This window comes from Triticum dicoccoides, chromosome 7B (genome assembly GCF_002162155.2).
Source record: "Triticum dicoccoides isolate Atlit2015 ecotype Zavitan chromosome 7B, WEW_v2.0, whole genome shotgun sequence".
Classification (NCBI taxonomy): Eukaryota; Viridiplantae; Streptophyta; class Magnoliopsida; order Poales; family Poaceae; genus Triticum; species Triticum dicoccoides.
Genome location: NC_041393.1, coordinates 741,577,071 through 741,598,863, shown reverse-complemented (window position 1 = coordinate 741,598,863; position 21,793 = coordinate 741,577,071). Strand labels below are relative to the sequence as shown.

At 45.2% G+C, this 21,793-nt stretch overlaps 1 protein-coding gene and 1 long non-coding RNA gene across 3 annotated transcripts in view; one reads left to right on the top strand and one right to left on the bottom strand.

The window, feature by feature from the left end:
• Positions 1-1,170: 1,170 nt before the first annotated feature.
• Positions 1,171-3,904, top strand: LOC119341877 (putative receptor protein kinase ZmPK1). The gene has a single exon (XM_037613725.1). It carries the CDS (start codon positions 1,239-1,241, stop codon positions 3,645-3,647), a length of 2,409 nt encoding a protein of 802 aa, XP_037469622.1. The 5' UTR covers positions 1,171-1,238; the 3' UTR covers positions 3,648-3,904.
• A 4,775-nt stretch (positions 3,905-8,679) lies between these two features.
• Positions 8,680-21,793, bottom strand: part of LOC119341509 — a 21,621-nt gene continuing 8,507 nt past the window's right edge. For both annotated transcript variants that reach the window (XR_005165133.1, XR_005165132.1), the window contains exon 6: positions 8,680-8,860. This is a non-coding gene — a long non-coding RNA (uncharacterized LOC119341509). The remainder of the gene's footprint in view (positions 8,861-21,793) is intronic.

Sequence of the window (21,793 nt, the reverse complement as noted above, 5' to 3'; positions counted from 1 at the left end):
TGGTTGTACGTTGTTTCTGAATTCAGACCATTAGTGCTCATGCTAGCTACCCGATGACTGTAGATATATTTGAGAAATCTCCACTCTCAAGTCTGATGATAATATTTCTCTGAAAGCCAAATGGATATGTCTTCACTTTGAAAATCATGTGCTGCAACGCATGAAGCCATAATCTGTTATTTTCATGTACAGTTATTGTCAGATGTCAGTTTCTTTTGAAAATCCATATACTGCCAAGTTTACCATTTCTTTTCGATAGTATTAATTGGGATCTTGCCGACAACCTGTGTACTCCCTCGGTTCGGAATTACTCGTCCAAGAAATCAATGTATCTAGATGTATTTTAGTTGTAGATACATCCATTTTTGTGACAAGTAATTCCGAACGGAGGGAGTAGGAAGCAGCATACCAATTACTCATGTACTATATCACTGCCACAAAACTCTTGAAATGATTATGATTTTATTTCACTTATCAGCTGCATGGTGTGGTCGGGTGCAGCCACTACTTTCCCCGAAACATATCCCTGGAGCTTCGTTTCAGAAGTACACATCAGCCAGCTTAAAGCCTGAAACATGGATGGACCTGCTTGAAAGACAATGACTTCAATAATGGTTGAATTGTTGACCGAATAGAACAAGTTGCAATTCCAAGAAAAAGACAAGAAGTTATTGAGAGAAGGATACGTGAAACAATGAAATCCCAACTGCAAAGTTGACCATTTATTTCCCGAGAAACAATTGATCCTGGGGGACCTTTGTACGAAATATAGCAAACTAATTACTCATATACATCATTTTATCGTCATCACACAACTGAAATAAGTAACTTTTTTGACCCACAAAAAAAATAACTTTTTTCACTTATCTCCTGCGTGATGGATGATGAAAATTGAGCAAGGGTGGCCCAAATTAGACGATGCCGTGGGGTCTACATCCTTATTTCAGGAGTATACATCAGCCAGCTAAAATAAAAGATGATGTGCCGTGGGGTCTGCATCCTTACTGTCATCTACAACGCTCAAACTTAATGACAATGACTTCTCAACTAACTATTAATTGCATCATTGACGAACTAGAACCAGCTATCATTCTCAAGGGACAAGCGCCAATCAGTTTCCTATTTAGTTATAGTAGAAGTATATCGCTTCTCTGGAGTGTGTACCTACCACTAGTTGATTCCTATAATAGCGTCCATTTGTGATCATTCCATAGATCGACTCGAGTGCCTCACCAAATATGGATGCACGCTTTGCCTCTCTACTCCTACTAAATTTGGTTCATCTGTTTTTGCGCATCTCAGCTCGTGAATTCCTCTTGCCAGGCTCCTCTCTCTCCATAGAGGACAGCTCCCATATGCTCCATTCACCAGATGGCACTTTCACCTGTGGCTTCAAAAACATTTCCCGAAATGCCTCCGTCTTCTCTATTTGGTTCTCCAACACAGTTGACAAGACTGCCGTCTGGAGCGCAAATCATCTCCATCCTGTGTACTCCTGGGGATCCCGAGTCATGCTATATGCGGATGGCGGAATGGTTCTAGAGGATTACAATGGACAGTCTGTGTGGGAAAACAATGTCAACTCTTCATCAAAAGCTGTAAAAGCTCAGTTATTGGACACCGGGAACCTCATCGTGAAGGGCCAAGGTGATATTATTCTATGGCAAAGCTTTCATTCTCCTACTGATACATTGCTGCCCTATCAGAACATTACTAGTGCTACCAAGTTGGTATCTACTAGTAGGTTACTTGTTCCTGGCCGGTTCAGCTTTCATTTTGATGATCAACATCTACTCACATTGTTTGATGATGAGAAGGATATCTCTTTCATCTACTGGCCAAATCCTAATAGTGACATATGGACAAAGCAAAGAAACTCGTTTAATACCACCACAATTGGGGTACTTGATAGTTGGGGGTATTTCCTTGGAAGTGACAATTTAAATTTTAAGGCTAGTGATTGGGGCATCAGGATTATGAGGAGGCTAACCTTGGATTACGATGGTAACCTTAGATTATATAGTCTAAATAAGACAGATGGAACATGGTCTGTCACATGGATGGCACTTCCTCAGACCTGCTCTATACGTAGTCTATGTGGTATGAATGGAATATGTGTGTATACACCTAGGCCTTCTTGTGCATGTGCCCCTGGATATGAGATCATCGACCCAAATGATAGGAGCCAAGGTTGCAGGCCGAAATTCAATCCTAGTTGTGATGGGCAGGAGATGTTTGTGAAGCTACCAAACACTGACTTCCGAGGTAATGACCAAAGCAAGAATACCTCAGTTTCATTTCATACTTGCAAGAAGATATGCTTGAACGATTGCAATTGCAAAGGTTTTTTATACTGGCAAGCAAGTGGAGGTTGCTATCCAAAGTCGTCCCTTTTGGGTGGTGAAATGAGGCCGGGTTTGGGTCGTTCTATCTATATCAAGCTTCCTAAGACATTACAGGTCTCAAAGTCCTCAATTCCTCAATCTCAACCTTTTGATCCTAGATACGCTCCTAATTGTAGTGCAAAGACCAAATATTTCATTCCCGATTTTCTGGATCAACCCAAAGATAGTCATAGTGGATTAAACTCGCAGTACTTGTACTTGTTGTATGGATTCTTATTAGCAATATTTCTTGTGGAGGTGATATTTGTGGCACTAGGGTGCTGGTTTGTGTTCAGAATGGAGGGCAAGCAGTTACCAGGAGTATGGCCAGCTGAGATTGGCTATGAAATGATAACCAACCACTTTCGCGGATACACTTACAAGGAGTTGCAGAAAGCGACTCAAAATTTTAAGGATCAAATTGGGTGTGGGGCATCTGGTCATGTATACAAGGGGGTCTTGAAGGACAAGAGAGTAGTGGCGGTGAAAAGGTTGGCAGATATAAACCAAGGCGGGGAAGAATTCCAACATGAACTGAGTGTGATTGGGAAGATTTACCATATGAATCTAGTGAGGGTATGGGGGTTTTGTTCTGATGGCCCACACAGGATATTGGTTCTAGAGTACGTTGAGAATGGTTCATTGGATAAAACTTTGTTTAGTAGCACAAGGTTACTTGAATGGAAGGAAAGGTTTAATATTGCTATAGGGGTGGCAAAAGGATTGGCATATCTTCATCATGAATGCTTGGAATGGGTTATCCATTGTGACCTAAAGCCTGAAAATATATTGTTGGATGACAACTTGAACCCGAAGATCAGTGACTTTGGCCTTGCTAAACTTGTGAGTAGAGGTGGATCCAATAAAAACGTGTCGAGGATCCATGGAACAAGAGGTTACATAGCTCCTGAGTGGGTCTCTAGCCAACCAATAACAGCAAAAATTGATGTCTACAGCTTCGGAGTGGTTGTCTTGGAACTACTGAAGGGGGCTCGTGTTTCAAACTGGGCATCAAATGCTGACGAGGAAGTGGAAACGGTCTTTGCATGGGTCATTAGGATGCTTGCAGAAAATCTAATGTTGGAGGGTGGCCAACAGTTATGGATCTCCGACTTCATTGATTCGAGATTGAATGGCCAGTTCAATGAGTTGCAAGCAAGAACTATGGTCAAGTTGGCCATTTCTTGCGTAGAAGAAGATACCAGAAAAAGGCCCACCATGGAAAATGTTGTGCATATGTTTCTTTCGGTTGTTGATGCATAATGCAACAGTATGCTACCCCCAAAAAAGGAGTTTGACGTTTTGTATACTATGCAACATGTTATGTAATTCTTATTATACCTGTATCCACAACAAGGTATCTATGATGTGTATCCTGTTTGAGTAAGCACGCCGTGTATCTATTAGTACAAGTTCCGTTTTGTTTATGGTTAGAAATTTTTCACCAAGTCGGTTTGTAAGTCATTTATGTATATTGTAATGAAAAGCCACTAAAAAAGCTGTTGATAGCAGCACCAAAATCCATCCATCAATTCTTATATTGTTAGCTAGCTTTGCTACAGAGGCCCTATGGTTTAGCTGCTGCAAAATCAATAGGCTTCATGTCCGTGAGTCCTCGCATGGGCTGATGTGACTAAAGCAGTTTAAGGCCAACATGTCGATGTAAATCAAGAACTCCACGAGCCACTCATATGCTAATTTTGAATTTTGTATCTGACCACTGCACCAGATTATGTACCGCAAAAGTTATGCTAGCTCTAATATATACTCCCTCCATTCCAAAATAGATGACCCAACTTTATATTAAACCCAACTTTAATATAAAGTTGGGTCATCTATTTTGGAACGGAGGCGGTAGTAGCTTTCCATACGAAAGTGTTGTTATGATCCTGACCCATGTAAGCTCGGGTGAACAGTAAAGCCAAAAAATGAAAACAATTTTTTTTCAAACATTGACAATTGTTGGATAGCTCCCAAAGTTTCATCATGAAATGACATTCATGGGAAATGTGGAAAAACATCGATACTCCAGAATGCTTTTGAAAATAACGTTTTGGAGCATCCATTTTTTTGCCACATTTTGCAGGAATGTCATCTGGTGATGAAACTTTGCAATCTATCAAAACATTTGTTAATGTTTGGCAAAAAATTTTTTTTACTTTTCTTAGCACTGGTGATGGCAATATATATTGATTTTTCCTCAATATATATGTGTTGTTCTTGTTCCGCTCTTGACTGGGTCCCTCGGATCTGAGCCGAATCTCCGAGTTGTGTTGTGGTATACGGAGTGCCTCCCCTTTAGACTGCTTTTCAAGTGTGAATAGGTGAAGGTACATATGTTGGGAAACGTTGCATGAAAAACAAAAACAATTCTACGCACACGCAAGATCTATTAAGGAGATGCATAACAACGAGAGGGGAGAGTGTGTCTACATACCCTCGTAGAGCGTAAGCGGAAGCGTTTAGTAACACGGTTTATGTAGTCGAACTTCTTCGCGATAAGCGATTAAATACCGAACGTACGGCACCTCCGCGTTCAGCACACATTCAGCTCGGTGACGTCCACGCCTTCTTGATCCAGCAAGATGGCGAGGTAGTGGATGAGTTCCGGCAGCACGACGGCGTGGTGATGGTGATGGTGATGCTATCTCCGTAGTGTTTCGCCTAAGCACTACGAAAATATGACCGAGGGTGTAAACGGTGGAGGGGAGCGCCGCACACGGCTAAGAGATTGCCGTCGTGCTGTGTGGTACCCCCTTCCACATATATATAGGTGGGGGAGGGAGGAGCAGCCAAGGAGGCGCCCCAGGTAGGCCGAATCCTACTTGGGGTCCTCCCCTAGCCCCCCCCCCCCCCTCCTTTCCATATCGTTCGGAGGGGGAAGGAAAGGGGGGGAGAGGAAAGGAAGCGGGAGGCCGAATCCCCCCTTTCCATCTCTCCCCAAGGGTTGCGGCCTAGGAAGGGTGCGCCAGCCCCTTGTGGGCTGGTATGCCCCCCCTTTGGTTCATATGGCCCATTAACCTTCCGAGGGTGTCCGAAACCCCTTCAAGTGACCCGATTTCTATCCGGTACATCCCGAAACTCTTCTGGTGTCCAAATATCATCATCCTATACATCAATCTCTACCTCCGGACCATTCCGGAGTTCCTTGTCATGTCTGTGATCTTACTCGGGACTCCGAATACAACATTCGTTCATCAAATCATATAACTCATATAACACTATATCGTCAACGATCGTTAAGCGTGCGAACACTACGGGTTCGAGAACTATGTAGACATGACCGAGACACCTCTCCGGTAAATAACCAATAGTGGAACCTGGATGCCCATATTGGCTCCTACATATTCTACGAAGATCTTTATCGATCGAACCTTATGACAACATACGTAATTCCCTTTGTCCATTGGTATGTTACTTGCCCGAGATTCGGTCGTCAGTATCTTCATACCTAGTTCAATCTCGTTACCGGAAAGTCTATTTACTCGTTCCGTAATACATCATCTTGCAACTAACTCCTTAGTCACTTTTCTTGCAAGGTTTCTTATGATGTGTATTATCGAAAGGGCCCAGAGATACCTCTCCGATACTCGGAGTGACAAATCCTAATATCGATCTATGCCAACTCAACAAACACCTTCGGAGATACCTATAGAGCATCTTTATGATCAACCAGTTACGTTGTGACATTTGATAACACACAAGGTATTCCTCCGGTATCCGGGAATTGCATAATCTCATAGTCGAAGGAATATGTGTTTGTCATCAAGAAAGCAATAGCAATAAACTGAACGATCAATATCCTAAGCTAACGAATGGGTCTTCTCCATCACATCATTCTCAATGATGTGATCCCGTTATCAAATGACAACACATGTCAATGGTTAGGAAACCATAACCATCTTTGATCAATGATCTAGTCTAGTAGAGGCTTACTAGGGGCACGTTATTTGTTTATGTATGCACACATGTATTTAAGTTTCTGAACAGTAAAATTCTAGCATGAATAATAAACATTTATCGTGAATAAGGAAATATAAAATAACAACTTTATTATTGCCTCTAGGCATATTTCTTTCAGTCTCTCACTTGCACTAGAGTCAATAATCTAACACCCATGGAGTCTTGGTGTTGATCATGTTCTGTTCACGAAAGAGGCTTAGTCAATGGGTCTGCTACATTCAGATCCGTATGTATTTTGTAAATCTCTATGTCTCCATCCTTGACCTTTTTACGAATGGAGTTGAAGCGTCTCTTGATGTGTTTGGCTCTATTGTGAAACCTGGATTCCTTCGCTAAGGCAACTGCTCCAGTGTTGTCACAAAAGATTTTTATTGGACCCGATGCACTGGGTATTACACCCAGATCGGATATGAACTCCTTCATCCAGACGCCTTCATGTGCTGCTTCCGAAGCAGCTATGTACTCCACTTCACACGTAGATCCTGCCACGACGCTCTACTTGGAACTGCACCAACTGACAGTTCCACCATTCAATATAAATACGTATCTAGTTTGTGACTTAGAGTCATCCGGGTCAGTGTCGAAGCTAGCATCGACGTAGCCATTTACGACGAGCTCTTCGTCGCCTCCATAAACGAGAAACATATCCTTGATACTTTTCAGGTACTTCAGGATGTTTTTGACCGCTCACTACAAGAAATATGTCAACTAGTGACATTCTGTCAGTGACCCTGGAAGAATTGGGCATAGATCTATGACCATTTGAGACCAATTGGTCAAAAGCTGTTCTTGGGGGCTCCAAACCCTAAACCATTGCGACCATTTTGGTCAGAAAGGTCGTAATTTCCTTACACGAAATGGTCACAAAGCAAACAGTGCAGGTCCGCTGCCTTATTTCTAGTTGTTAACGACCAATATAGATGGTCATAGCCTTGTAGATTGTGGTGGGTTGTGATGACTAGGCGCCATCTCATCAGTTTTGCCTATGTGTCATGTCCATGTGTCAATTTTTGCCCTAGGTTGTGAAGCAACCTATATGTCTGTTATTCCAAAAATTCCCAAAAAGTTCTCATAAATTGTTTGGATCATATCTTCATCAAATATGTCAAAAACCTTCCTTGCCTAGTTCAAAAATAACTCAACAATATTTATTTTCCTATCATGTTCAAAGCAGCACCTTGTGAAGGAAGTGTTATTTATATATTCTTGATTTCCCTAAAAATTTGTGAAGACGGTCTTGTTAGTAACTGATCATCCTCAGCCAAAACTCACACCCATTAGCCATGTGCATTTCCCGTACCGCAAATCAAACACTTGGCTGCTTATTCATGTTTGAGCATCGATCAGTCTCCTCGTGAGAATCTTATGTTGTGATTTTCTTCCTAGCACCTAACTGGGGAGTGCCCAACCCACTAGACATGCCTAGGCCGCCCAGAACACATGGCAATGACACGGTCACACGGTGACCACGCGGCGGGCATGCGAGCTTATGCGCCCTAGAGTTGGGGCCCTCGGCCACCGTCCAAACCTCGATGTCTCGCCATAAAACCATGTATTTTTGATTAAATAGATACTTATTTACCTATAAATGATTTTTGGAAAAAATAAAGAGCAAACTATGAGACAGCTGCAGTTCAAATTTGACCCGCTTCCAGCTGAATCGACGGGAATTTGTCTTTTTCACCAGAGATGGATTAAAACTTTTTACACCCAACCATTTTATCAATTATGCATTAAATATGGCCTAGTATTTTATAAAATTGATTAGGTACAATTTTGCAACAAATATATGGTAGGTCCTTCACAAAAAAAAACTCATTTCGGGCACTCGGAAAATGGAAAATGTATTTTCCGTAAAAAGAAAATGAAAAGTCCCATAGGCAACATTGTTTGGAATTTCAAGATGAACCCTTGTGCACAATATGAGATCATTTTAACAAACTATGTCATGAATGTGGCCATAAGATTGATCATTTGGCTTGAAAGGCATGAATCTTCACACATGATAGCTCATTTCTGCGAACACTTTTTTAAAATAACTAGCAAAATAGCCCGTGCATTGCAACGGGAGAAAAAAGGTGAACCAACAAACAAAAGGAAAGAAATGATAGTGCGACAATATGACTTAGTTTATACAAAAGGTGTAAGATATATTCATTAAAATTAAAACATAATTGTTTCTACCAATTCTTGTTAAACACAAGCATGATTATAAAAATATTTTCTTTCACAATGCATACAATGTATGTACCACTGTTTGCTTCCCATTATTTACAATTATGAATTATATTAAGATTATATACATAAAAGCACTCCACTAAAAGCTTGAACTCTAAAGCTTGTCACTACCTCACATTAAATAAATTTGATACTTTCAGTGAGCCTTTCTTTGGCACTCAGGAAACGATAAGTGCAAGGTGTGCCTTTCTCTAACTCCTGTTGTATTTCGCATTCGCCCACTTCATCATGTATAGAGGAAGCTTCATAGTTACCTTCATTTTCTCAAGCTCCTCCTTTATCAATAACACTCGTTAGACGACAATTATTTGATCAATGAATACTACAGCCAGTTCAGACCATGAATTTACTCAAAGTAAATCTCTCAAATTGTTGACCGAGATACAAATGACACAAAACAACCAAAAGAATACATTTGCAGAAACTTACCCGGTTCCCATACAACCCATTAACGGTGGCGCAAAGGGCGCTCGCTGAGCCATGCCATGTCGATCGATGATTTACCGTGCGAGAAAAAAAGACAATAGATAAACGCAGCGATTATTTTGTTTCCTTCCCAAGTCCCAACGAAGGCACGCGCACGTCTTCGTCTCCGCCTCCCCCGCACGCCGCCTCCTCGTCTTCCTCAGCGTCGCTAGCCGCAGGCCCCGCCTCCTCTTCCCCCTCTCTCTGCTTCCTTGTCCACCCCCTCGCTCAAGGAGGCGCATACGAGCGGCGGCGGCGGCGGATCTGCGGGAAACATAGGAAGGCAGGAGGTGGGACGGAGCGGATTGGCGGCGGGAAGTTCCGGGAGGAGCACGAGGCAGAGCTGATTTGTTCGACGGCACGTCGTGGCAGGTGGCAGGACGACTCGCCTCCTTGCCGTCATCGCAGCTCCCGTCTGTCCTCGCCGCGTCTCCGTCGATTCCCCCGATTTTGAGGTATGACATCCTCTCCCGTCCCACCTCCACTTGAATATTTAATTAATCATTGGTGAATCCAGTGTGTTTCGCACGATCTATTTATTCTTTGTAAGAGTTATTGATCTATTCATAATTTCTTATATGCCATCTGTCGAGAATTATGACCTAAAACATTACCTCGAGTTTTTCTTACGATAACACTTTGGTATTGTCGGCGTCGTGCTGCAGGATGGTCTGGGCAGTCCGGAGCACGTTGTTGCTGCTCCTGCAGCAGAACGACAGCCACAGCGTCGCGTCCGGGGACAGCTCTTTGTCCACTTCCACGGCCCCTCAGCATCGCCTTTAAGTTCGCCGAGATGGACTACGTTGCCAAAGGCAAGCGGCCGCTCCTCTGCCCCCCTCTCCTCCCCGCTATTTGAATTTCTGGTGATTTCCGGGACATTGGTAGCCGCTTAAAGCTGAGAGAGGTTGAGGCAAAATAATCTCAAATTCTTAGCCAAATTCAGCTAGCAAGTTATGTTTAAGTTCGTTTTGAATTACACCCAGATAGCCGCGGATCCATGTGGTAAGTTAATTGTAATAATACACTTTAGTTTGAGGCTAGAAAGTTTGGGTGAAATGATCCCAATCAAATTCTCAACTGAATGAAGCAGCAATTATGGGGTGCTTCACCAGGATCGGACTGTCTAATTCTGCTACTTTCTGCTATGCTTGTTGTGGTGTATGCTTCATATGTAGAAAGTAATATCCACTTCTGCACTTGTGTTAGTACTACTGCTTTAAATCGTGGTAATCCCCTGGACTTGTTTAAGGCCAGGAGGTTCGGCCTAGATGGTCTAAAACTCTAAATTAATTTTCAACTTGATCAAACCAGGAATTATTGTGTGCACATAAGGATCAGAGTGTCTTTTTCTGATATTTTGATATGCTTGTTCTGATGTACTCTTAAGGTGTTGGAAGTTCCAATCTACTTCTGCACTTATTTTAGTACTACTACTTAGCAAACCAAGTGTGCAGCCATTTCGCATTATAGATGTTATTGTGTTACAGAGACCTCACATACTCATGCCTGCTTGATGACTGACTTGGTGCCATCTAGGCTTTGTTTGGTGGTCTTGTCTGATTACTTCGTCTTACGTGGTTGTAGGTTAATGATTTACTGGAGATATCCAAGACGATTTCAACATTACCCTCCATGGTTGAGCATCACATTCAGAAAGGCAGTGTCAGGCAGCCAGGGAGCCATACATGGAACCTACTGAGGGTTAAGCGTGGTTTTGATATAGTGAAAGTTCTGTTTGAGTAGATATTGGTCACAGAGTAAGTTCAAGTTGCAAATGGGATAGTGAAGTCACTTATATCATGTTGTGATAAAAGAAAACTTATGTTATGTTGTCGACCCTTTGGTTTGCTACTCTTAGATGCCTGTTGAGTAAATGTTATCTGAATCCTCACATTCTCTTTTGTTTCAGAGGCAACTCCGTGAAGGACGCAGCGTCCAAGGCTTATGCTCAGGTGTTTGCTCCTCACCATGGCTGGGCCATAAGGAAAACAGTATGTGCTAGAATGTATGCCCTTCCTTCTAAGTCGCAGCTCTTGAAGAAACTGAATGAAGATGGTGAGTATGTCTTCGTCTCGAGAACACTGATTTATCTCTCTTTAGTTTACACATGTTATTACATTGAACTTCCATGCCAAGAAAGCAACTCATAAAATTAGCTGACATGATCAGATCACATGTCACACCCTAGCTAGTCATGCATTAGAGTGTTGCATCATGTTTACTCTTTCATCAGAAACTTGAAATGGGGATCTGTGAAACCCTCAGAATCATTTTGAAAATGACCCAAATAAAAATTTCTCCAAAAGGGTCCAAGAAAATGCTTATGTGGCTCTCTGAAAATATTGGACAGAGATAAAAATCAAACCAATATTTTTAAGAGCTCATAGGTATTTATTTTGGGCTTTTGGAATTAATGCATAAATATTTGCATTGGAAATATATTAATTATATATATTAATATATGTCCAAATATTATGTCAATTATAAAGGAGCTCTGGAATAATATATCTAGCCCCTGCAAAAATTGGCATAAGTTAAATAAATGATTTAATATATTATTTAAATAAAAACAAATGTCAGAAATTAGAAAATAGAAAAAAATAAAAGGGAGAAGCTTACCTGGGCTCCTCCCTGTGCAGCCCATCCAGCTGGCCGGCCCAGCCAGCAGGCGGCCCAGCCCGTCTCCCTCCTCTGTCGTCTTCGTCCCGACAGAGGGAGGGGAGTGTGGCTGGCGCGCGCGCGCGCCACCGCGCCACGCCACCTCTCTCCCTGCCTGCCTGCCCTCCCCTCCTCGCCTCGATGCCCCTGGACGACGCCACGCCTCCCCCCCTGCTCTCTCTCACTCGCCCTCGGCTCTTCCCTCCTCTCCCTCGCTCTCTCTCTCACACAGCCGAACACCACCGTCGCCGCCGTTCGCCATAGCAGCCGTCTCCGGCCACCCCTCGCTCCCCCGACTAGCTCAGAAGCTCCGCCTCGACCCCCTCTCCCTCCCCACCGCTCCACGGGCCTCCGGAAGCCCTGCATCGCCGCCACGTCGCCGTTCCCCTCTTCGGGCTCCGACCATCATCGCCGTCGAATTCGCCGTCTCCAGCGCGTCCCCGAGCCCGCTTCGACGCCCACTGCAACCGCGGTGAGCCCCCGAGTCGTTTCCCCCTTCTCCCCTGGTCTCTTTCGACCTCTAGGCCTTAGCCCCACCTTGGCCGAGAGCTCCACGCCGCCGGCGATGTCGCCATCGTGGCCACGGTCACCGTAGTGCCCAACCGAGCACACTATCGTGCTCCACGCCTCACTAGGAGCACGCAGCACGCACCAACGCCTCCCCAAACCCCCTGCAACACCGACTCCGACCGCACCCGAACTCCGGCGGCCGCAGCCGAGCTCGCCGCCGTCGACTCCGGCCACCCCAGGCCCAGCCACGGCCACCGTTCGACGCGCGGGAGCAAGATCTCTCCAACGAGCCCAAGCACGGCCTCGCCCGTGCCCTGTAGCGCGATTCCGCATCGCGCCGCCGTCTCGGGCCTCGCCGGCGTCATGTCGCCGGTGGGTTTGAACCACTTTGACCACGGCAGGACCCCTCCTGAGTCCCTGACAGGTGGGCCCAGCCCTGTGGCTAATTAGGATTAGCGCTAACCACTGTTAGTTAACCCCCTGACACTGACTAGTGGGCCCCAGCGCCACTAATTAGTAATTAGGATTAATTTAACCCTGTTTAAACCCCCTGTCACTGACGTGTGGCCCCCACACGTCAGGTTTGACCCCAGACAGCCGCAGTTGACCACTGACGTCATGTTGACGTCATGCTGGCGCAATAATTATATTTCTGGATTAAATTAAATCAGGAAATTCCAGAATATTATTTAAACTTCAAAAATTCATAACTTTTATTCTGTAACTCCAAATTGGACAAATTATATATGAAAAATGATCAGAAAAATCCAATCTATCCATCTGTACTATTTTCATGCATGATCAAACAAGTTAAATTGATGTTTTAAGCAGAACAAGGAAAAGCACCTTAAAGGGCCATGTTTGAGTTTGAAATTTGAATCTTTGATTCAAATTGGTTCAAACCCTTCTGGTTTTAGTTGCATTAGCCCAACACACTCATATTGCTATGTTTCATGCATGCATCATATTGTTGCACATTGTTTGGTGATGGTTGTGTGTCGGTGTCCTTTGCGACAGGTTCTGCCTCCGAGGAGTACCGCGATTACCCTAACGAAGAACCGTATCAGTGCATCGAACCATCAGGCAAGCAACCAACCATTTGATCATATCGATACAAACCCATGTTCTCGCTCCTGCTCTCTTTTACTGCATTAAGACAACGTGTTTCAAACTGCTGTGTGCTACGGTAGTTGAACCCATTTCCTCTGCATGACCTGTCATTGCCACAATAACTAGATGAAACCCACTAGCATGTGTAGGAGTTGATTGAGCCATATGTATGTGTTGTTCCTACCTTGCTATGCCTGCTATGCTTAGAGTCGTGTCAGGTCTGGTTCATCTGGGTGATGGGCTAGAGTGAAATGATTATGTCGGTAATGAGAGTGGTGTGGTGAACACGATTTGGTAAAGGTATCGATGAGAGGCCATGTAGGAGTACATGGTGGGTTGTTTCATTGAAGCCGACCTTAAGCACTGAGATCTGTATGTGTGATTTAAGAATCAGCTACTACCATGCATTGGGCCCGAAACCAATGGACCCTCTCGGCTTCTTATTCACCCTAGTTCTCCGTCCAGGAGTTGCAAGTAGTTTCTGGTGTTTGTAGCCTACTGGAGGCCGTGGACAGCGCTGACCCTAGGGGTGGGCTGTGATGCGGTAGGTACGTGGCACGGTGTACCGAATACCCGTTAGGTATCTCGGGAACCCTGTTCACATCGTTCGGGGCCGTATGGGAAACCTCGGCCGGACTCCCTGCGGATGGAACCTGGATAGGCGATAAACCTGGACTGGAGGCTTAGGTGATTAGGTAGGTCGTGGCCGACACCCACGTTGGGCTTCCGCTTGAAGGTTGCCGAGTACATGTCGTGTAAACGACGGTAAGTGGTGAGAGCGTGTATGAAGGAGTACACCCCTGCAGGGTTAACATGATCTATTCGAATAGCCGCGTCCGCGGTAAAGGACTACTTGGTTGCCTATACAGTTCATAGACAAGTAAATGGAAACTGCTAAAAGCCTCAAGATAAGTGTGAGTGCCGAGGATGGCTCTTCCGTAGGAAGACGGAGGTGGATCCTCGGTAGTGTATTGAAGTGGTGAGTAGTGGACTCGTGTGCGCAAAACCATTTCAAGTTGGAGTATCGTAGGATAGTCTAGCCAAGAGTCAAAGCTGGCTTGCTGCAACAACTCCACCAACCCTTCTTGATACTAAGCATGTATGTAGGATCTGATGTAAGTCTTGCTGAGTACCTTTGTACTCATGTTGCTATAATCTACATTTTTACAGAAGACGTTGCAACCCCTTCTGATGGGTTCTATGTAGACGTTGACATCAACGAGTAGGCTAAAGACCCAGGTGGTGACCCTGAGCTTGTGAAGGACCACGTAGTATAGCTAGGCTTTCCAAGCCTCTTTTATTTTAGTAGTTGTCTGTACTCAGACAAGTTACTTCCGCTGCTGGTTTGTATGACTGTATGACTTGTATGTTGGGTCGTGAGACCCGTACCTTTGTGTATGTTATGTATGGCTCCCTGAGCCTTAAATAAAGTACTTGTGTCGTAGAGTCATGTTGTGATGCTTCGTTGTATTTGCACATATCGAGCATATTGTGTGTACGATTGAAATGCTTGGTATGTGTGGGATCTGACTATCTAGTTGTTTATCTTTAGTAGCCTCTCTTACCGGGAAATGTCTCCTAGTGTTACCGCTGAGCCATGGTAGCTTGCTACTGCTCTGGAACACTTAGGCTGGCCGGCATGTGTCCTTCTTCGTTCCTGTGTCTGTCCCTTCGGGGAAATGTCACGCTTTGAGTACCGGAGTCCTGTTAGCCCGCTACAGCCCGGTTTACCGGAGTCCTGCTAGCCCAGTGCTACAGCCCGGACCCACTTGCTGATGACCGACACGTTCGAAGCTGGGTCATGGATGCCTGTCCCTGTAAGTCTGTGCCACTTTGGGTTTACGACTAGTCATGTCAGCCCGGGCTCTTTATCATATGGATGCTAGCGACACTATCATATACGTGAGCCAAAAGGCGCAAACGGTCCCGGGCAAAGGTAAGGCGACACCCGTGGGGATACCGTGCGTGAGGCCGCAAAGTGATATGAGGTGTTACCGGCTAGATCGATGTGACATCGAGTCGGGGTCCTGACAGCGTTGGCATCAGAGCCGGACTGCCTGTAGGTTCTCCAAGCCAAACTGGTCGATGTTGAGTCTAGAGATTCTTTAGTTATATGTAGGGGAATTGTTTGTGGGTTGGAACGTAAGGCCCTTTTTACTCCTTTATCTTATGACCTTCTGATCTGAGTCAGTCCATTCTTCTACCGGGGGATAAGGAATTAGGATCTGTTCTCTCTATCAGGATCACGTGTTACTAATCAGTAGTACCTTATAAGTTTGATGGATACAAGCCTAGTTCAGTTCTACTACCACATTATGTTGTTAGAATGGATTCAGAACTTTGTTATGATGATGTTGAGTGTGTATGTAATCCTTTGTCAAATGTCTCAAAATCCTTCTTGAGCATTTACAGCTGTTATGCTGCCGAAATTTTGCTAGAAATTCTAATGCCCTTGCATTATGATTGTGCTTTCAGATGGCCACTCGCGACCTCAATCAAGTGGTTCGCCTGACTCGATGCCTAGATGTACCCGGCCATACTGCCAAGTTGGTCAGGGTAATGGCTGAGGCTGGATACCGCTGGTATCCCGAGTACAGCGTCGAAGAGCAATTCCGAGACTTTAATCAAAGCCAGTATCTCTGCACTGTCAGGATATTTCCATCTTATCCTGGATCCACCGAGCCTCTTCACTGCTCCTATGGACTCGGGGTTACTATTGAGATGGTTGTGCAGGACGCCGCCTACTCTATGATGACCATTATGCGAGTCAGATCTGGTCTATTTCGGGACTCTGATTTCCGGTATATGCCAGGATCACTTCCGGGAGCACAAGGGTATCTCCAGGCTATTTATGCTGACTCCACTCAGGAGGATTCACGGACTCGCACCACTGCTGAGATGCTCGAGGATAAGGACCGTGAAAATCGGGCTTTGAGGTTAGAGCTCTTCAATACCCGTGCTGACCACTGGGCCACTTTGACTCGGTTCGCACCGGCGGTGCAAGCTGGATATTCAGATATGCGCGATCTCTATCCTGTGAGATCTGCTCTGCCAGACGTGATGGTTTGGCGTGATGTAGGAGGCATCACCCCACCTCGCGGTCCCCGCAGGCCACCGTCTGTTGGTCCAAGGCCTCATCCTAGCCCCTATGGTCCACAAGCTCCGCGAGATCGTCTGTTTCCGGATGATCATGTTGAGCTTCCAGGCTATGGAGGTGACTTTTACGAGGACTACTACGGATCGGTCTGAGTTAGTGGTAGTATCACTAATTAGCATTAGCTGTGTCGTCTATCGTCCCGCGTGACTCGTGGGATATGACCTAGTTTGTACTCCTTCCGGAGGTGTAGAAAAATAATGTATAGGAGCTTGGAATGCCTCCGATGAGATGTAATCCTTCTCTCACCATAACAGTACTTTGTTTGGTCTTGTACTAAACCCTGTATGGTGTGTATGACGATGGAATAAAAGAAGCAGTTTCTATATCTACCATGTCATACGGATGATCATCTTGCATTTCGAGTTAATCCTTACATTTTATATCCTATGTCGGAATTTTATCAACCTGACTAAATCTTTGTCCTGTTTACCTAGGATGGTCAACACGCGCACTAACCCTGCTCCTCAAGAGCAGGCCGAAGGCAGGGAAGTCAGGGATGCAAATTTGCCTCATCCTCCTTCCCTAGCCGAGGTTATGATGGAAGCTGAGAGAAACAAGCGGGAGACCAACCGTTTGTTGGAGCGTATTGAACAGAACACAACACACCATCAGAGGACTAACGTGGTGTCACTCAGTGATTTTATCAAATTGCATCCACCCACGTTCCACCACTCCGTCGAGCCTCTCGATGCTGATGACTGGCTTCGCAGTATCGCTCACAAACTGCGCTCCGCGCTGGTAGCGGAGGCTGACAAGGTCACCTTTGCTGCATATCATCTTGAAGGCCCCGCCAGTCTATGGTGGGAGAATTATGGAGCTATGCGCCCAGCGGGCCACGTCACTACTTGGGCTGAATTCAGCGAGGCTTTCCGTGAGCATCACATTCCGGAGGGTCTCATGGACCGTAAACGTGAGGAATTTTGCAGTTTCACCCAAGGCCGACTTTCTGTGGATGCTTACAGCAGGGAGTTTGGTAACCTCGCACGATATGCAACCGAGGAAGTTTCTACTGACGCCAAGAAGCAAGCAAGGTTCCGTAAGGGCCTTAGTCCTGAGCTTCGCCGCGACCTCCGTCTGCATGAGTGCACGTCTTTCCAGAAACTTGTCAACAAAGCCATCAGTGCTGAAACTGGTCAGACTGACTATGACGCAACACGCAAGCATGGCCGTGACATGGGTTCCTCATCCGGTGCTGGTCCTCAGAAGCGCCGCGTGTGGGTACCTAACACCGCCCTGCCACCCAGGTTCACACCGAGGCCATCTTTTCAGGCGCCTCGCCCTGTTCAACAGTCTGCACCGGCCAAGCCCTATGGGGGTCCAACCAATAATGCTCCTCCACGTACCAGTTCCGTGACTTGTTTCAAGTGTGGGGAATCTGGTCACTATATGCGTGAGTGTCCCCAGACCAACCCCAATCAATCTGCTAAAGCTGTTGGCCGTGGCAAGCCGACAGGAAAAATATTCCACGCCAAACCGGTCACCGCTTCACGTGGCCATGTCAACTGTATCTCTGCCGAAGAAGCTCAAGAGGATCCCAACGTCGTTCTCGGTACGCTTCTTGTTAATTGCCACCCGGCATCTGTTCTTTTCGATACAGGAGCCTCTCATTCTTTTATATCTGAAAACTATGCTCGTTTGCACAACGTCGCATTCGGTGATATGCCAACCTCTATGGTAATTCAAACTCCAGGATCCAATTGGCAAACTTCTAGAGTAAGCCATGGAAATGAAATCCAAGTCGACAGACTTGTTTTCCTCGCATCCTTGATAGCCCTTAAATCTTCAGATATTAATATCATTCTGGGTATGGACTGGATGTCAGCTCATCATGCCCAAATTGATTGCTTCTCTAGGACTGTTCAACTCACCATCCTTCGGGGAAGATAGTCAATGTCTTGACCCAAATAGCCAAGCGACAATTATATTCTCTTAACGCCAGCCCTTTGCCAGACCTTGAGGACGTTCCGGTAGTCCGTGACTTCCCGGATGTCTTTCCAGAGGAATTGCCAGGTGTCCCACCTGACAGGGATGTTGAGTTCGTAATAGACCTCATTCCAGGAACCGTTCCGATTGCTAGAAGACCTTATAAGATGGCACCCTTAGAACTAGCCGAGCTTAAGAAACAACTCGATGAGTCCTTGAAAAAGGGTTTCATCCGACCTAGCTCATCTCCGTGGGCTTGCCCCGTCCTATTCGTCAAGAAGAAGGATGGTACGGACCGGATGGTTGTAGATTACCGACCTGTCAATTTGGTCACAATCAAAAACAAATATCCACTTCCCAGGATCAACGATCTGTATGATCAGCTCGCTGGATCCTCAGTCTTCTCCAAGATGGATTTGAGGTTGGGCTACCATCAAATCAAAATCAGAAACGGGGACATTCCTAAAACGGCCTTTGTTACTCGTTATGGCCAATACGAGTACACCGTCATGTCCTTCGGATTAACCAACGCTCCAGCCACCTTTTCTCGGTTAATGAACTCAATCTTCATGGAGTATTTGGATAAATTCGTCGTGGTCTACCTCGATGATATACTCATCTACTCCAAGAACGAGGAAGAACATGCCGAACATCTAAGGCTAGTGTTGAAGAAACTTCGAGAGCATCGCCTTTATGCCAAATTTTCTAAATGTGAATTCTGGTTGTCAGAAGTGACCTATCTGGGTCATGTAATATCTGGTAAAGGTATTGCTGTTAACCCTGAGCGAGTTCAAGCCGTCCTTAATTGGACTCCACCTGAATCGGTCAAGCAAGTTCGGAGTTTTCTGGGCTTAGCGAGCTATTGTCGTCGTTTTGTCGAGAACTTCTCCAAAGTTGCCAAACCTCTAACCGAACTCCTCAAGAAAGATAAGAAGTTCGAATGGACTCCACAATGTGAGCACAGCTTTCAGGAACTGAAAAGACGCCTGACCTCTGCTCCCGTACTGGTACCGCCAGACTTCTCCAAGGACTTTGTTATCTACTGCGACGCCTCGCGACAAGGACTAGGTTGCATTCTCATGCAAGATCGACACGTAATTGCCTACGCTTCACGGCAATTGCACCCACATGAGGAGAATTATCCTACTCATGATCTAGAGCTTGCAGCCGTAGTCTATGCACTTAAGACCTGGCGGCATTACCTCCTCGGTAATCGTTGCGAAATATTCACTGATCACCAAAGTCTGAAGTACATCTTCACCCAACCGGATCTGAATCTCAGGCAAAGACGTTGGGTTGAGTTGATCACAGACTTCGACCTAGGAATAACCTACACCCCAGGGAAAGCCAACGTCATGGCTGATGCGCTAAGTCGTAAATCTTATTGTAACAACCTGATGTTACAACAAAGTCAACCGCTTCTCCATGAGGAATTTCGGAAGCTTAACCTTCACATTGTACCTCAAGGTTTTCTTTCCACCTTGGTGGCAAAACCTACTCTTACGGATCAGATTATCAAAGCACAGAAGGTAGATCCGGGAATCTCCCGCATCAAGAGAAACATTCAGAAAGGAATTGCAAATTGCTTCTCCATTAATGATCAAGGGGTCGTATACTTCGGGAATCGACTAGTGGTTCCCAAAGTGCGAAACCTGAGGCGATTGATCCTTATGGAAGCTCATGAATCTCCTCTCACTATTCATCCCGGTAGTACTAAGATGTATCAGGACCTACGCCAGAGGTTCTGGTGGACTAGGATGAAGAGAAAATTGCTCAGTATATTGCTAATTGCGACGTCTGTCGTCGTGTAAAAGCAGAGCATCAACGGCCTGCTGGCACCCTTCAACCCTTAGCTATTCCTGAATGGAAATGGGATAAAATTGGTATGGATTTCATTACCGGTTTTCCCAGGACCAGGAGAGGGAATAATGCTATCTTCGTCGTTGTCGATCGTCTTTCCAAAGTAGCCCATTTCCTACCTGTTCGTGAGAGTATAACCGCTAGCCAGCTGGCAGACTTATACATCTCCCGAATAGTGTCCCTCCATGGTGTTCCTTTGGAAATCAACTCGGATCGAGGAAGTCTTTTCACCTCGCGATTTTGGGAAAGTTTCCAAAATGCTATGGGAACCCGTCTCTCCTTTAGCACCGCCTTCCACCCTCAGTCGAGTGGTCAAGTGGAACGCGTCAACCAGATTCTAGAAGACATGCTTCGAGCCTCTGTTATCTCATTTGGAATGGATTGGGAGAAGTGCCTTCCATTTGCCGAATTCGCTTACAACAACAGCTATCAATCTAGCTTGGGTAAAGCCCCTTTTGAAGTTCTCTATGGACGACGGTGTCGGACACCCCTTAACTGGTCAGAGACCGGGGAAAGACAATTCTTTGGCCCGGATATGATTCAGGAAGCAGAAGAACAAGTTCGCATCGTTCGTGAAAAGTTGAAAACAGCTCAATCTCGTCAAAAGAGTCAATATGACCGAAAACATAAGGCTATGACTTTCGAGGTTGACGAGAAGGCTTATCTTCGGGTCACCCCTCTGAAGGGAACCCATCGTTTCGGTATCAAAGGCAAATTGGCTCCTCGTTACATTGGACCTTTTCGCATTCTTGCTAAACGAGGAGAAGTTGCCTACCAGTTGGAACTACCTCCGCACCTCTCCAGAGTCCATGATGTCTTCCACGTTTCTCAACTCAGGCGTTGCTTCTCGGATCCTATCCGTGGAGTGGACCACGAAACGCTTGATCTCCAGGATAATCTTACATATCGAGAGTACCCCACTCGTATCCTCGATCAGGCCGAGCGTACCACTCGACGTCAGAACATCAAGTTCCTCAAAGTTCAGTGGTCACACCATTCTGAGGATGAAGCAACCTGGGAAAGGAAGGATCGTCTTCGACTCGAGTATCCCGCCTTCTTCCCGGAAGAACCCAAATCTCGGGACGAGATTCTTTTGAGTGGGGGTGAGTTGTCACACCCTAGCTAGTCATGCATTAGAGTGTTGCATCATGTTTACTCTTTCATCAGAAACTTGAAATGGGGATCTGTGAAACCCTCAGAATCATTTTGAAAATGACCCAAATAAAAATTTCTCCAAAAGGGTCCAAGAAAATGCTCATGTGGCTCTCTGAAAATATTGGACAGAGATAAAAATCAAACCAATATTTTTAAGAGCTCATAGGTATTTATTTTGGGCTTTTGGAATTAATGCATAAATATTTGCATTGGAAATATATTAATTATATATATTAATATATGTCCAAATATTATGTCAATTATAAAGGAGCTCTGGAATAATATATCTAGCCCCTGCAAAAATTGGCATAAGTTAAATAAATGATTTAATATATTATTTAAATCAAAACAAATGTCAGAAATTAGAAAA

What these genes read in the sequence shown, in the direction of transcription:
- LOC119341877 (XM_037613725.1), top strand. Translation starts at nt 1,239, where the DNA reads ATGGATGCACGCTTTGCCTCTCTACTCCTACTAAATTTGGTTCATCTG.